The 13,330-nt window shown below is 54.5% G+C and overlaps 2 protein-coding genes across 2 annotated transcripts; one reads left to right on the top strand and one right to left on the bottom strand.

The window, feature by feature from the left end:
• Nucleotides 1–3,049: 3,049 nt before the first annotated feature.
• Nucleotides 3,050–4,704, top strand: B0H18DRAFT_1012076 (uncharacterized protein). The gene is made up of 5 exons (XM_048029021.1): nt 3,050–3,416; nt 3,475–3,796; nt 3,853–3,957; nt 4,016–4,223; nt 4,277–4,704. The coding sequence occupies exons 1-4, from the start codon at nt 3,085–3,087 to the stop codon at nt 4,214–4,216; spliced, it is 960 nt and encodes a 319-aa protein (XP_047892453.1). The 5' UTR covers nt 3,050–3,084; the 3' UTR covers nt 4,217–4,223; nt 4,277–4,704.
• Nucleotides 4,705–5,489: 785 nt separating this feature from the next.
• On the bottom strand, nt 5,490–13,093 carry B0H18DRAFT_1012072 (cytoplasmic protein). The gene is made up of 13 exons (XM_048029020.1): nt 12,730–13,093; nt 11,035–12,672; nt 9,181–10,983; nt 8,552–9,125; nt 8,365–8,496; nt 7,926–8,315; nt 7,800–7,874; nt 7,491–7,744; nt 7,298–7,436; nt 7,009–7,235; nt 6,534–6,954; nt 6,270–6,481; nt 5,490–6,218 (listed from the first exon to the last, which is right to left on the bottom strand). The coding sequence occupies exons 1-13, from the start codon at nt 13,008–13,010 to the stop codon at nt 5,837–5,839; spliced, it is 6,528 nt and encodes a 2,175-aa protein (XP_047892452.1). The 5' UTR covers nt 13,011–13,093; the 3' UTR covers nt 5,490–5,836.
• Nucleotides 13,094–13,330: the final 237 nt, after the last annotated feature.

Genomic DNA, 13,330 nt, shown 5'->3' with positions numbered 1-13,330 from the left:
GCTTGCATATATGTATCGCGTCGCAGCATCGTTCCGTCGTCGGGTTTCGAGTGCCCCAAAGAGGTAATAGCTTGGTGCGCTAGACTACGACGGGCATCCCCGCGACCCTGCAGATCGAGATGGCACGCGCAATTTGATTTCGTCCTAACCGACGGCCCGCAACCCTGGTAACTTGCCCAACGCAAATAGGTCGGACAGCACTGGCAGTGGTCAATCAACCACAACTTCTGAGGTGTGTCTAACATACAAAAATTCTCGAGGTCCAAGGGTCTGACAGGATGCGTGCTTGTCTCGTCGCCGTGGTACGGCCCTCCAGTGACGAGCGATAGCCTCGTGCGTGATGCGCATCGTAGATACAGGACGAGATCCAATCGCCATGATGAAGAGCACGCGGGAGCCATGCGCCGTGTTGATCAGGATCCGCCGTGCTGTGTTACGCACAGCCCCCCAGTTCTACGACGCCATGGATTCGGGAGGTAGCCCTAGATGGGCCGAAGCACGGACGGGCGAACATTGACAAGAGCACCATGGCCGAACGGGTCTCTTTCCGTATCATGTCAAGACGGTACGTCCTCACGACGTGAAGCAGCTCACGGCGAGAGCAGCGGCAGCAGCGTTGCGCCCACTCATCTGCGGCCTGGCCAGTCACCGGGCGGCATGCAAAGTGAGGCCGCCCGTGCATGCCCCGATGACGCGCGATGATTGGCTGTCGGAGGTACCTCATACGATTGTGCCATCCCGCCACCGGCCGCGGTGCGGTGTGCGTTTCAGGATCTGCGAATGGTATCGAGGACAACTCCAGGCGCTAGCCCGCCCGCCGACGCCGGGGTGCACTGCATGATGCCATCGGCCCGAGCGTGTTCTCCAGGCGCCCATATCATGGACGCGGTCGGGATACGATTTGGATACGATGACCCAGGATGTCCCCATGCGCACGCGAAACAGGGCCTGCACATTCTCTCTGTCGTCTCCCCTTGGCGCCAGGTGTTACCCCTCCGCGCCCTCGCAATTCACTATCCCCGGGAAGGCAGCTCAGATGCTTCTTCCGGCATCAATAACAATAAATGCAGGCCGTATGGAGCTCGGAAAGTTCTCCCTGCCATTTTGTTTCCCCGGAGCAAGTATTCAGCAAGGCTGCACTCCTCACGGGACTGCAGAGGGTGCTCCTAATCGTCGATAAGCTAGTGCTAAGTGGCGGCATGCTCAGGGGAAGCAATTTCAACAAATCAAATCCAGGTCTTCTCTCTAGTACGTGATATCTGGACCACCGGCACCATGCACTTCTACGCGCCACTCTTAGGGGCCGGCCCGGGCCCTGGTCTCGACCACGATACCGTCGATGCTGGGTGTCGGCTCTATGTTGCCCAATAACAGCGGGTGTGTACACGCAAGAGAGCTGGAAGGTGTCGTATGAATTTGCGTAAGCATCAGCCTTCGAAAGCTTCGACGTGAAGATAGTGTGTCAGGTCTGCCAGGTTACTAACCGTGATATTGTACAGTAACTTCTGCGACGCGGTAGCAGCAGCTCTGCGGCCATGGAGGTAGTAACGTCCAGACTCCGAAGGAACTCAGGGGCGACTCGGACATGCACATCCGTTCCGTAGAGCCATCGGCCAATGCTTGATGGGCCGGCGGCAACTGTCCCTAGTACGCAAGTCTCCTAGGACACGGCCAGGAGGCTGCCTTGGTTCCAAAAGAACATCTGCAAGCAAGGAGGGGTGGACGTTGACCATGTAGGTGAGGGCAAGCTCTAGAGGGAGCGGGGTTTTGTAGACACGCACTTCGTTATATTCCTTCACCGTGCGCCGATCCAGCGGGCGTACAGATAGGCATGTTAAGCATGGATACTGGCAATCAACGTCTTCAGTTCAGCAAGGCCGTACAGACCGGGGCACCCGACACGCAGATGCGTACTGCCGCTGTTGGGATAGGATCGCTCGAGGTAAATCTCATTGGCACGCCTTCGCATACACAATTTGGCGCCACGGCCAGTTTGCTGAGGAATCGAAGGCAATTTTGAATTAGGAACTGGAGGGTGTATCACACGCATCCCGGTACATAAGTGTCCGTAAGGCGGCATCTAGCGCGTGTAGCGGTAGTTCGTGTGCAATCTACGGTCGAATCCACTTGTCACTTGTACACAGGGGTTCGCGTTGTCAACGGCGAAACGAATCTGTCTGCCTTGCGCACTAGCACAGGGTGTGCGACACCAGCCTCATGGCATGGGTGGGTCCGTAAATGTCCTTGCGCTCCACCGTGACGGTCAGTTCCTGATCACTCATTCTCGAAACGCAGATAGATACGCACATTCAAAGGGTCTTCACGCGACTAACAATCTGTACGCTTCGCCGGGGCATTCTGTACCTCTAAATGAACTGACGTAACAATGAGGCAGGACATGATAGAGTGGGGAAGTTCGACGGGACGTTGCATGATGCCACTTGACATAATATACACGGCCCAAGGTGTCCCATGGAGTAGCAGCGTACCGTGGTGGATGAAGATTCTTCTTCTTGCATGCCGAAGCCTAACAACGCTGTGTCGACCTTTGTCAGCGAGCGGCCTATGCAAACCAGACCATGGGAAGGTCTCTGGGTGTACACAAGCAATCCTTTGATAGGTACATGTGCAGACCGAGCGGCCTTGACAAGTCCCGGTTCGTCTATTGAACGCGCAAGCGGTCCTACCTCACCTCGTCGCCGAATCTCGCGAGGAGCCGCCACGTTCCTGGAATGAATGTCAAAATTTACGTGCGAGCCAGCATCTCATTATTTTTTCACAACGCAATAATCACCCCCATTTGCGCACCGGATAGCAGCTGATCTGTGGGTCGTCTGGTAGTGATTCGGCGTCCGATGCGTACGGTTGTCGAGATGGGAGTCGAACGGCCGAATAAGGAACATCCCGACCTGGTCAAAATGAACCCAGATTCAATCGGGAGATGATCATCTAAGATGCGCCTCGCGTGGCACACGTGGCGGAGGTGGCGGGGCTCAATCCTCCGGCCTTTTCGGAGTTGCGGTGTTGGATAGCGGGCGTCTACCGCGCCTTCTACCTCAACGGCCACACTCCCCAAGATCGCACATGGCCTCCGTGACAGACACGCCCACCGCCTCATCCTCATCGCCAGAGTTGCTTGCACTGCAAGGAAAATTGAAGACACTTTCAGACATCAATGCACAGTTGCGTACGGTCAGGCGGATTCCCACACAATTGGTCAAGCCACCGGAAGTAGGGATCTTGCAGCAGCTCAACTTCGACGGGACTCTGGCGGAGAAATTCCAGCTCGTTAAGGATCTTGCGGCAGCATTAGCTTCTGAGAGTGTGCAAGGCTCCCTGCTTGCAGCGCGAGCCAGCGAGCAGAAAGTCAAAGGCGATCTTATATTCACCAAGCCTCGCGAGACACGCAAGCGAAAGTATGGGGTTATACTGGCAGCTGTAGAAGCAGGGCTCATCAATGCATCCCTATTGTAGACGGCAATCCTCGGCGGATCCCTCGCCTGGGTCCCCGCGAGTGTATGTTCCGGAAGCACCACAACCAACGTCGCGTTTCCCCCGGGACGAGGCTACGGCATTGATGCTGGATGGACTTGCCGAGTACCTGAAGGAATTTAACCGCGCGAACCCCAAGATCAAAGTCCACGTCGTCACATCTGACCCACACCGAACGCTGTACCTCCCGCTCTTGCTCCGCTATTCCATCCGAGATGCACTTACGATCTTCCTGACCGTTGACGGAGCGGATGGGACGTCGTTGATCGTGGAGAACGCCACAGCCTTTGCTTCGCGCGAACAGGTAGCGAAAGTATAACGCTGTCCAAACTGGGACGAATGCTAAAACGACTCTGCCAGAAACCCCATCACTCGCAATCGGACTTCGTCGTGTTTCAGAAGCTCACCCAGCAAGTGGTCAGAATCATTCAATCCGAGCCCCAGGTCCCCCTCCGAGCAACATTGGTTCGTATCAAGGTCATGTTACACGTTATCCCGCATCACTCATGACATATGGCGGCAGGCTCTCCTCAACTCGTATGAGAACCTCTTCTCGCAGAAGTGCACGAGAGAGTCATGCGGACGGATATTGTCTGTGGAGGCGCACATCCCTCCTGTTGCGCGCGTCTGGTCAGAAAATGCTCGCGTCTGGTCTCAAGACGGCCTGAAGAATGGCGGATCCCCTGGTTGGGAGCCGTTCCATCCGACTTGTCTGCAGCGTTGATACTGGTGTTAGTAACATGTTACCGAGTAGATCCATTGATTCTGATTCCTGTACCTCTAGACTGGACCATCGTTATTCGATCATAGTGCGTTACCTTTCCAAGTACACCGGGTTTGATCTTTGACAAAGGACAGGATTCGGAGGTCGCTTGTGCGCCATTGCGGTGTCTTCCCTCCACCCGGGAGCTTCAACGACGATCGGGGCCTGAACGCTACTCATGATGGACGAACAGGTAGGGACCAGTGCACTTCACAGCGATACAATCTTTAGGCATCGCCATATGCAGTGGCTACACAGCCTCGTTGATGCTCAAGCACGAGTCAGACATTGTTGAAACTTGCTCTCCACGGAATTCATTTTTTCTTCCATCATCGCGATGCGCTCCGCCCATCACCGCGATGATCAAGTTGCTCGGACCATCTCCGACGTTGTGTAGCAGTTGTAGCAGTGACCAATCAACATTATTCCATCGCGCCTCGCAGCAGGAGAATACTATTCGCAGATCTCGCCAACCATGTCATCCACGATCTAGCCACGTTGGCTCCGTGGCGACTCTCAGGCTGCAACTTGATTCCATCTTGTGCTGATCCGAGCACCCATCCGGCAGTACGAACATTCCGAGGGCTCAGACTCAGACCACGTAGGACCTGGGCGACTCCCCCAGATGTTCGGCCCCAAATAGGATCTTTGAGGGCCGAATTTTGGCCAAATCCCTGGCCTACATTGGATCCCGGAGGCTGCCGAATTGCCATAAGCGCCCATACCCTCGTCCGATTGGATCTCTGAGGGGTGGTTGGTACGACCATGTTCAATTGGTCAGAGGCTGGGTGAGTAGGCGGGTACCTAGGACATTATGATAATTCTGATTTTGCTTGCACATCGCACAAAATATCGCTCCGCATAGGTTGTCGGGGCAGCTCACGGGTGACAGTGATGCCATATTTGGTAGGTGTGATGGTGATCAAATGTGAGCCTTGCTTCACACTCGCAAACCAGACAACAGCCTCATTCCACATGTAACATTTATGTTCTATGGTGCTGCAAAACTATAGCTAGACTCTCACCAGACCCAAATTTAGGAATCTATGGCCCAAAAGCCCCAAAAGTTGAGTCGAAAAGGTGTGACAGTACTCTGTGACACCAGATCACATGACGTGACCAGTGACTGCCCTTGTCCTATTTTGGATCCCGGAGAGCTGAAAAATAGGATCTTTGAGGCTGATTTTGAGGGTCCCGGAGGCCGAACATCTGGGGGAGTCGCCCAGGTCCTGACCACGTACACCACTCGTACGCCACAGCTAACAGGCACGGGATGATCGGCTTCCATCGTTCACAATGTCCACTGGATGCAAATTTCTTGTGTATAATCTGTTCGCAAGCCATGATCAAGGCAGATCCCACATCCGTGGCGAAATGCGGGAACTCTGTGGTACGAGTTTCACTGGCTGAGCAACTTACATGGACAACCCTTCCATACATTATTACACGAAACATTGACTACGATTACCGTACACTCGGAACGAAAATCAAGCAGCTCGGAGACAACGGTATAAATGACAGGAAAAATTATGAAAAATCGCACGAGTACCGCAAACCCATTACAATAATAATAGTTTGGTATCACATGTCCCTCCGCGCGAAGTTGAGGCTGGAGAACTTCGACAGTCGACCGCGGATCGATCCCATGCTGCCGCCCATCGTGGAAGCCGAGACGGACGCTGCCCCGGAGAGGCCGGTAATAGGGATGCCACCAGTGGCTATGAAGGAGTCGCGAGGACTCTCTTCCGACAAGTTGTCGCCTCCGGCATCTCCAGGGCCAGAAGAAACGCCATTGAATCCATGCCGAGCCAGGTGCGCGAGGTGCCTTTGGAGAGGGGTCTGCTTGTTCTGTGGGAGTTCTACAGAGCCGCTGTCGTTGACCGAGCGCGAAGACAAGGGAGAGAGTGCTGGAGAATTGTACGCAGGGCCTACTTGCACCGGCATCAAGCCCAGCTGCGGCCGTCTGATGATATCACTTAGTACTAAAGAGTAGCAAAGAATTAGGACAACTTACAACTGATCCTGAGGGTTCGGTAGTGGGCGTGCGCCACTGCGCGGGGAGGCCAGCAACGAGGGGCGTGGTGGAGCATTCAGGTCGAGTCCCAGCCGCTGAATCTCTTCCCCGAAGTTCTTGTGGAAGAACTTCTCGAGAGTACTGTGGAATGAGACCATCTCGGGCGCGCACAGCTGGCCATGCAGTCGAAGGCAACTGTCAACCATGCGAACCTGACGACATAAAGGATCAGCCGATGCATATCCAACATAAACGCACACTAACCTGCTCATCAATCGCATCGCGCAGCTTCTGCACCTCCTCAGCTCGTTCAGGGTAACGATCAACGTACTCCCCGGTGAGATACGCTTGTCGATATGCACCGATCCCGCTCGTGAGGGGTGCATCGACAGCCGTGTTGAGAGCCATGGCGAGCACGTTGGTTGGGACCGATTGAGAGGTCTTCGCCAGAGCAGAAAACCTAAGATTCAATCCTGCGAGCTCGCGAGTACTTTCTTCCACTTCTTGCAATGCTGTCTGTACAGGCGAAATCTCCACCACCTGCGCGCCAACGACCTCAGAACGACGAAGCACAGTAGGGAACATTTCTTCTGTGGTCAAAAACGTCTTTTCCGTCCAGACCTCTTCAGCGCCATCTGTCGCGGTCTTGGTTACTGGGCGGTCGTAGCTGAACACCCTGATCGCACTGATAACAACATTACTTCCCGCGCACGCAGCAGAGCTTCGTTACATAGCTTACCTATGCTCATAGTATGCCCGAATTTGCGGCGAAACATCAGAATTGGTGAATATAGGAGCTTCACGATCGGGCTCAGGCTGGACAGCCGTGCATTGGATGTATTGTTGAGTCCCAAACCGAATGTCGACAGGAGGATCACCGATCATTTTGAGGAGTTGCACACCGGGATGCTTGTTCAGCATACGTTCACAGAACGCCCCGAACTTCTCCCACTCGTACCCACGGTACTATATAGCTGCAAGTCAGCAAAGGGTTTGATGAAGGATGAAGTCAACAACAGATAACATACGACGAATTGCTTGTTGCGAATAGCAGCAGGGAAGTGGCCATAGAAAGCGACTCTGAAGTAATCTGAGTAGTATCGCTGGTCCGTGATAATGTGCTCTAAGAGGGCTGCCTTGTGCCGCAAGATCTCGGCCAGGCGGGCGCTGAACGAGATAGCAGTCAGCAACGTTGCCCCATAAAACGACAAAACGACGCACTAATTGAACGTCACTTCGGCATGCTGTATCGCAAGCTCCTGACAGATCTCTATTGCACTCTCCCAAGCCTTGCCTTTGCCGAGATAGTCCAAAATGAGCAAACAGAGCGTCTCCTTCCGATGGAAGTGTGATTGCTGGGGTAAACCAAGTTCTTCCATGGGAGGCGCGAAGGAGTTCAGATCCCAGTCATGTAGGTCGGCGTGCAATTTTAGGGTCAGGGCAGCCTCCACGTAGTTCTGGGCTTGAAGATGCATCTGCGGAAGTACTGAGCCCTAGTGTTCTAGATGGCCAAATTGGGCGAGAACTTACATTGACAAGCTGGTGAACGTATTTGATGTAGATCTCGTCCCGTCCGATCCGTCGGATAAAGTTCATGAGGCGTAGCTTTGAACAGAATGGGTCATGAGGGTATCAGGAGGTAGTGAGAGGACGCACCGTCGCAATCACTCGGTCGTCGGCGAACTCCTCACCCTCCGGTAGTGCCCGGACACTCAGTAACAACTCGAGGAACATGTCCACCTCGCTGAGGAAGCTAGTGACGCGGGCGCGTAATTGTTCATCAACGTCTGAGCTATCGAAGAGGTTTCTGATATAGGAGATGAAGAACGCCCGCGAAATGTCATCGCCCTTGCTGTCCGACATGAAGAGGGTATCCAACTTGCTGACCAGCTCGTGCTCGATATGATCGAAGTTTCCAGAGACGTAGTATTCAGAGATGATCATGCAGTAGAGTATATGGACTGCGTTGTTGCGGAGCATATCATGATGGCTCAGACAGAGGTTGACGACTTGGCCCACGAGAGGACTCAAGGCAGCCTGATAGTTCTGTCCGAGAAAGTCAGTAGACGTGTCGGGTATCGATCAAATCACGTACCACGAAAGGTTTGTCCGTCACGTCACTCGCCATCTCGTCCTCAGACCATCCGAGAGCCTCCCACAATCGGAGAAGCAACGCTGCGCCTTCACCACGGATGTCTCCTGCAAGGCGCCAGACTGCCCGGCGTTTCTGTTGGAATAGTCAGCAGTGTGAATGGGGGAAGGAGATAAGTACGAATACAGACCTGCGGGATGAACTCCTCTATCACCAAGTGTTCCGAGGAAAGTATCTTTAGCAACACATGGAAAGCATCTCTCCACAACGTCGGATTGAACTCGCGACCTGGCTGGCGATGCGGAACGAATTCGCGTTCCAGCAGGGTTGCAATCGGGTCCATGAGCTTGATTAGCACCTTGTGGGATAGAACGTTGATGTTCAGCCAATTCTTGGGGAACGCATCGTTGTTGATGATAGATACTGCAACCTTGAAGCACTTCGAGAGGAACGCAGCAAAATTGTCGGGTCCTTCGATTTCAAGCATAGACTCAAGGAAACCGAGAAGATGCTTTATAGGTGCACTAAGGACCAGAACCAAGAGGACGATCGCCGCTTCACCAAGGCCAGGGATGAAATCCGGACGATTGTCGAACGACCCGGATACTGCAGTAGGACCCTTCGGAAGCTGAGCGAGCATCGCGAATGGATATGCTTCAGGAAATGTGACTGGATACATGGACGACGTCGGCACGGTCGATCGACTGCGCTCTAGTGCCCTTTGAGACAACGGGTTCTGATACTCGATATACGAGTCCAGCAATCTAGTGACGCTATCATTCACTAGACCGTTCTCGAGAGCGAGGAGAATAGACGCACCTGGGAATCAACGTGAGCAAATAGTACTCGATGTTGTCTTGCTCTTGCTTAAGCAGGTTACGATCAGCGACAACCGCCGGATTGACGAGTTGCTGGAGGCACTTGTCGAGCATGACAGCGACAACTGTCACGGACAACCTGATACATTCCAGCCACTGAACACGGGCTTGCTCGCGGGTGTTCTCTGAATCACCTGGCTGTGTCTGGACATACTCGTCATAGCGACCAAAGTGAGGCTTCAGCCAGAAAACAACGTTCTCCACAAGCAGAGCGCGAGATTGAGGGTTGTCGAATAAGAAGCTCTTCACGACCTGGAGGTACATGATCAACTTCCAGATGACGATCTTGCCCTTGTTCGAGACGACTGCATTCGCGAACTGCGTCACTATGGTCACGAGCTCCACTATGTTGTAGACCTTGCTCAGCTCCGGTAGAATTGAGGAGAAATGTTGCAATGCGATGGTTTGGGTACCGATGATCGAGGCCGGTGTCGTAGTGGACATCATGCGATTCACTTCCGAGAGATGAGATCGCACTTCTCGCGTGAATGTGGCCTCAAGGTGTTCGGCTGTACCTCCGCCATCGAGATCAAACACCTTCGCCTTCTGGAGTTCTCTCGAGCGGACGATGAACTTGAAGATGTAGTGCCATACTTTGAGCGCAGAACGCAAGCTCGATGCTGTCTCGCTCGCAGTCGGGTTTTGAAGAAGGCGATTCAAGGAGTGGACAATATGCGATGAAGCGGTGATCGAGCAGAAATGCTTCTCGATGTAGACGTCCAGCACAGGTTGGAAGTTGCTGAACCGGCGGTCCTGAATGATGCCCAAGACCGTCACCAGAGCATTGAAAACGAGATGGTCCATGTCGCCGGTTTGGTTATATACCGACGACAGAATCGCGAAGAGCGAGTCGAAGATGTCCCGAAGGAACTTGACGATCTCGACTTCACTGACGAACGTGAACTTGCTCAACACGGTGCACAACGTCTCCTTATCTGGCAATTGCTCCCAGTTCAGGAGACTGAGCAAAACCGAGTTCTGGGTGAACTTCGTCGAGCAGAGGGACGAGCGGATGATGAGGCTGTCTTTGAGATGCGGAGCGATCTTCTGCATCTCGACCGGTACGAGGACTTGCTCTGACCGCTGGCCACTGGGCAACCATGGAGTTGCGGCCAAGTACATTTCCGCGCTGACCTGGTTCAACCTGTCGGCACTGTAGAGCACCAGCGTGTGCGCACCATCTTCCAAGAACGCGCGACCATCGGGAAAGAGTGGCAGGAATGCGAATGCAAATGGACGCTCGGGCGCGTCGGATCCTCTTCCTATGGGACGGTCCCGGGAGCTCCTATGTCGGAAAGTGAAGAAAAGGTGCCACTGCTGCGCGCCCTCGAAAGGTAGCTTCACCTTGACCAGCTCGCCGAACGTCGGTTGGCTGGTACGCAAAAAGACCATCGAATTGAACTGCGTCGTTTCGGGCTCGCCACTGCATTGTGAGATGACCCTATCAAAAGTCCGGCCGTGCTGGTTCCTCACTTCGATTGTGACTTGAACGTTTCCGCTGACAGGATTGACCTGCCCTCGAGCAAAGTTGGTGATGCTGCGGCGAGGGTTCAGCGTCTGCGACGAGAAATCTCCGCTCCAGAGTTTGACATAAAGTTCGTTCCTCACGTCTCCAGGGAATACCACGTCGGGGAAGCCGAGGCGCAAGCTCAGGGGGATGTCCTGCAACAGCGAGGTGTTCTCCCGTACGATTGTTTGGGCGTCGCCATAGAAGACTTTGATCGACACCACCATCATCTCCGCTCTATGCGAAGTCAATTTAGGGTTCGAGAATGAAAGTTCGACATTCACTCACCTCGGCGATTTTTCGTACTCTTTACTCTTCCCATCTAAAACGTCCTGGTGAAGCATGGAGAAGGTGGCTTCGTTTTTTGGGACGTATATAGGCATGGTGTGCTCCCTAGTAGCGGAAACCCCGTTCTGCTCCGCTGCCATCACGTTCAGCTGCGTGAGCTCAAGAACGGCGCATCCGAACGGTCGCCTGAAGTGTGTCGGCAGCTCGTTCAGTGAACTGCCTGAATCTCCAAAGCCATTGGGCACGACGCTATCCCGCAACGATGTCTCCGATGGCCTTCGACCACCTTCGCGGATCGCTCCCATGCTGCTCCCCATCCTCAACGAGCCATTGCGGACGATCTTGCATACGAGATAGATGGGGTCCTGCGCATCAGCCTGGACCAGGTCTGTGAATAGCGTGCGGATACGGGCGGCAGGATCCCGCGCCAGGACACCGTTGTGATTCAACACCGCGCAAAACTCCTCGGAAACGAAGCGTGCTTCGTGCTTGTTGTAAAGATTGAAGAATAGCTCGACTGTCTCGCCCGGAGCACACAGCGATGCGACGAACGCACGCAAGTCAAGGAAGACGTGGTAGAACCTCGCCTTGACTGGCGGGGGAGAGAAGGATGAACCAAGTGCGCCAACAATGCGCGGGTGTTGCCTTCGAATTTGGTCCGGAAACACTGAATGCGCCTGGGTAGAGGCCGACGCGGAGTAGTCTAGTGACCTGCCCATGTGCGGAGACTTGTACGGGTGTGTGGAGGGCGAAACGTCCATATACGCGAGTGAGACCTGCATCGCATACATTCTTAACGCGCTCATCCAGCTGCGCGGGTCAATCTCGCCCTCCACATCTACGGTCGCCAGTCCACCCCCTGTCGGATGCCGTACAATGACGTCTAGACCCTGCACGAGGTTCCCCACTACCAGTCGCGCAACGCACTCTCGCCGCAGGCTGACGGTTTCTTCAGAGCTGAGTGTCTGTGCAAGGAGTTGTCGGCGCCCGAGATGAAGCGCCTCGATATGTTCACGGACGACCATGAAAAGTTTGTAGTCCCGCCGCGCAAGGTATTGGAACATGAGTGTGTACCACTCTCGGAGGGCGGATGCAATCTCGTCGATGATAGGCTGGTCCGCTCCGGATGCTGTGTCGTCTCCCGACTTGAGTGAAGGCCGTGGTGGGAGAGGTTTCATAACCTGAGACTCGGTCGGGGTGGGGGATGCCGATCGCAGGCTCGGTGGATAGACGGGCAATCGTGCACGCGCAGAGTTGGCTTGATCAGGCGGCGGCACCAGCTTGAACGACTTGCGTGAAATGCCATCCTTGAGCGAGAGCGCGTCGTCCTCTCGAGGCGTCTGGTAGCCTGTCATGGCCGTCATGGCCTTCTCCCTTGTCTCCCGGATCCAGTTGGCATGCGGGTACGTGTCAGACTGGTGCCCGTTTGTCTGTACACGGAGTGTAGTCGCTAGCTCCGACAACCGCCCCTCCGCGTCCGAGAGCTCGTCGCGAATGAAGATGTGCGATGCGGGGAAGACGCCTATAAAGACCTGCTGCGATTCATCTGCCTTCGCAGCCGCCTTCTGGGCGGAGCACGATGGGTCGGACACCAGCGTCCAGTCTACTTGCGGACGACGCGATGTGCACACAACGTATCTTTGTTTCATACAGTGAGTTTCACCCATATTGACATGCAGGAGCTCGCGCACGCACCCTCGGTACCATACACCTTCCATCTCCTTGTCCCTTGGCGTATATTTTTCAAACGCGTAAACATTGTCCCCGACCTCCAGCGAGACGACATCTCTGTGAACAAGGTGTTCGTCCCCGGAGGCGTCTGTTGTGCTGGTGAATGTGGATGCCCGGGTCCTGCTCGAGAGCTTGGTATCGCGACGGTTTGGCGACAACGGATGCACTGCATAGCCATATATAATGAGCGGAAGAGGCTCCCAGACACCTCGTCGCTGAGGCGTCGACGGGCCAGCGGTGACCATCGCGCACGGTGCTCCCGTGAGGATGAGACTGAGAGGAGGTCGAGATCACGGTAGGCTAGCGCGCAGACGCGCGCCCGCTCGTGAATAGCGCTCGATCGGGTCTAGTGGGTTGTTATGTTTCCGACTTGTCGAAACCAAGTCGAAACTCAGGACCTCTTCCTAGTTCGCCCCAGTGTCCAAATACTCGCAGATAGTAGGATGATACACGGACGCGTAATGCAAGCTTCTTCAGTGGCTATGTCGAGCACAGGAGATGATACTATATGGGGTCCCAAGGGAGGATAGCCTCAAGGCTTCTATCAGACGGTATGATCTACGAA

This window comes from Fomitopsis serialis, assembly GCF_022376445.1.
Source record: "Fomitopsis serialis strain Sig1Antser10 chromosome Unknown B0H18scaffold_41, whole genome shotgun sequence".
NCBI lineage: Eukaryota > Fungi > Basidiomycota > Agaricomycetes > Polyporales > Fomitopsidaceae > Fomitopsis > Fomitopsis serialis.
Note: the sequence above shows the minus strand (reverse complement) of the source record. Positions and strands in the feature narration are given on the sequence as shown.

Coding starts and splice junctions, on each gene's coding strand:
- B0H18DRAFT_1012076 (XM_048029021.1), top strand. CDS start 3,085: ATGGCCTCCGTGACAGACACGCCCACCGCCTCATCCTCATCGCCAGAG. Junction 3,797..3,852: donor CCTTTGCTTCGCGCGAACAG/GTAGCGAAAGTA, acceptor CGACTCTGCCAG/AAACCCCATCACTCGCAATC. Junction 3,958..4,015: donor TCCCCCTCCGAGCAACATTG/GTTCGTATCAAG, acceptor ATATGGCGGCAG/GCTCTCCTCAACTCGTATGA.
- B0H18DRAFT_1012072 (XM_048029020.1), bottom strand. CDS start 13,010: ATGGTCACCGCTGGCCCGTCGACGCCTCAGCGACGAGGTGTCTGGGAG. Junction 12,673..12,729: donor GAAGGTGTATGGTACCGAGG/GTGCGTGCGCGA, acceptor TATGAAACAAAG/ATACGTTGTGTGCACATCGC. Junction 8,497..8,551: donor TAGAGGAGTTCATCCCGCAG/GTCTGTATTCGT, acceptor CTATTCCAACAG/AAACGCCGGGCAGTCTGGCG.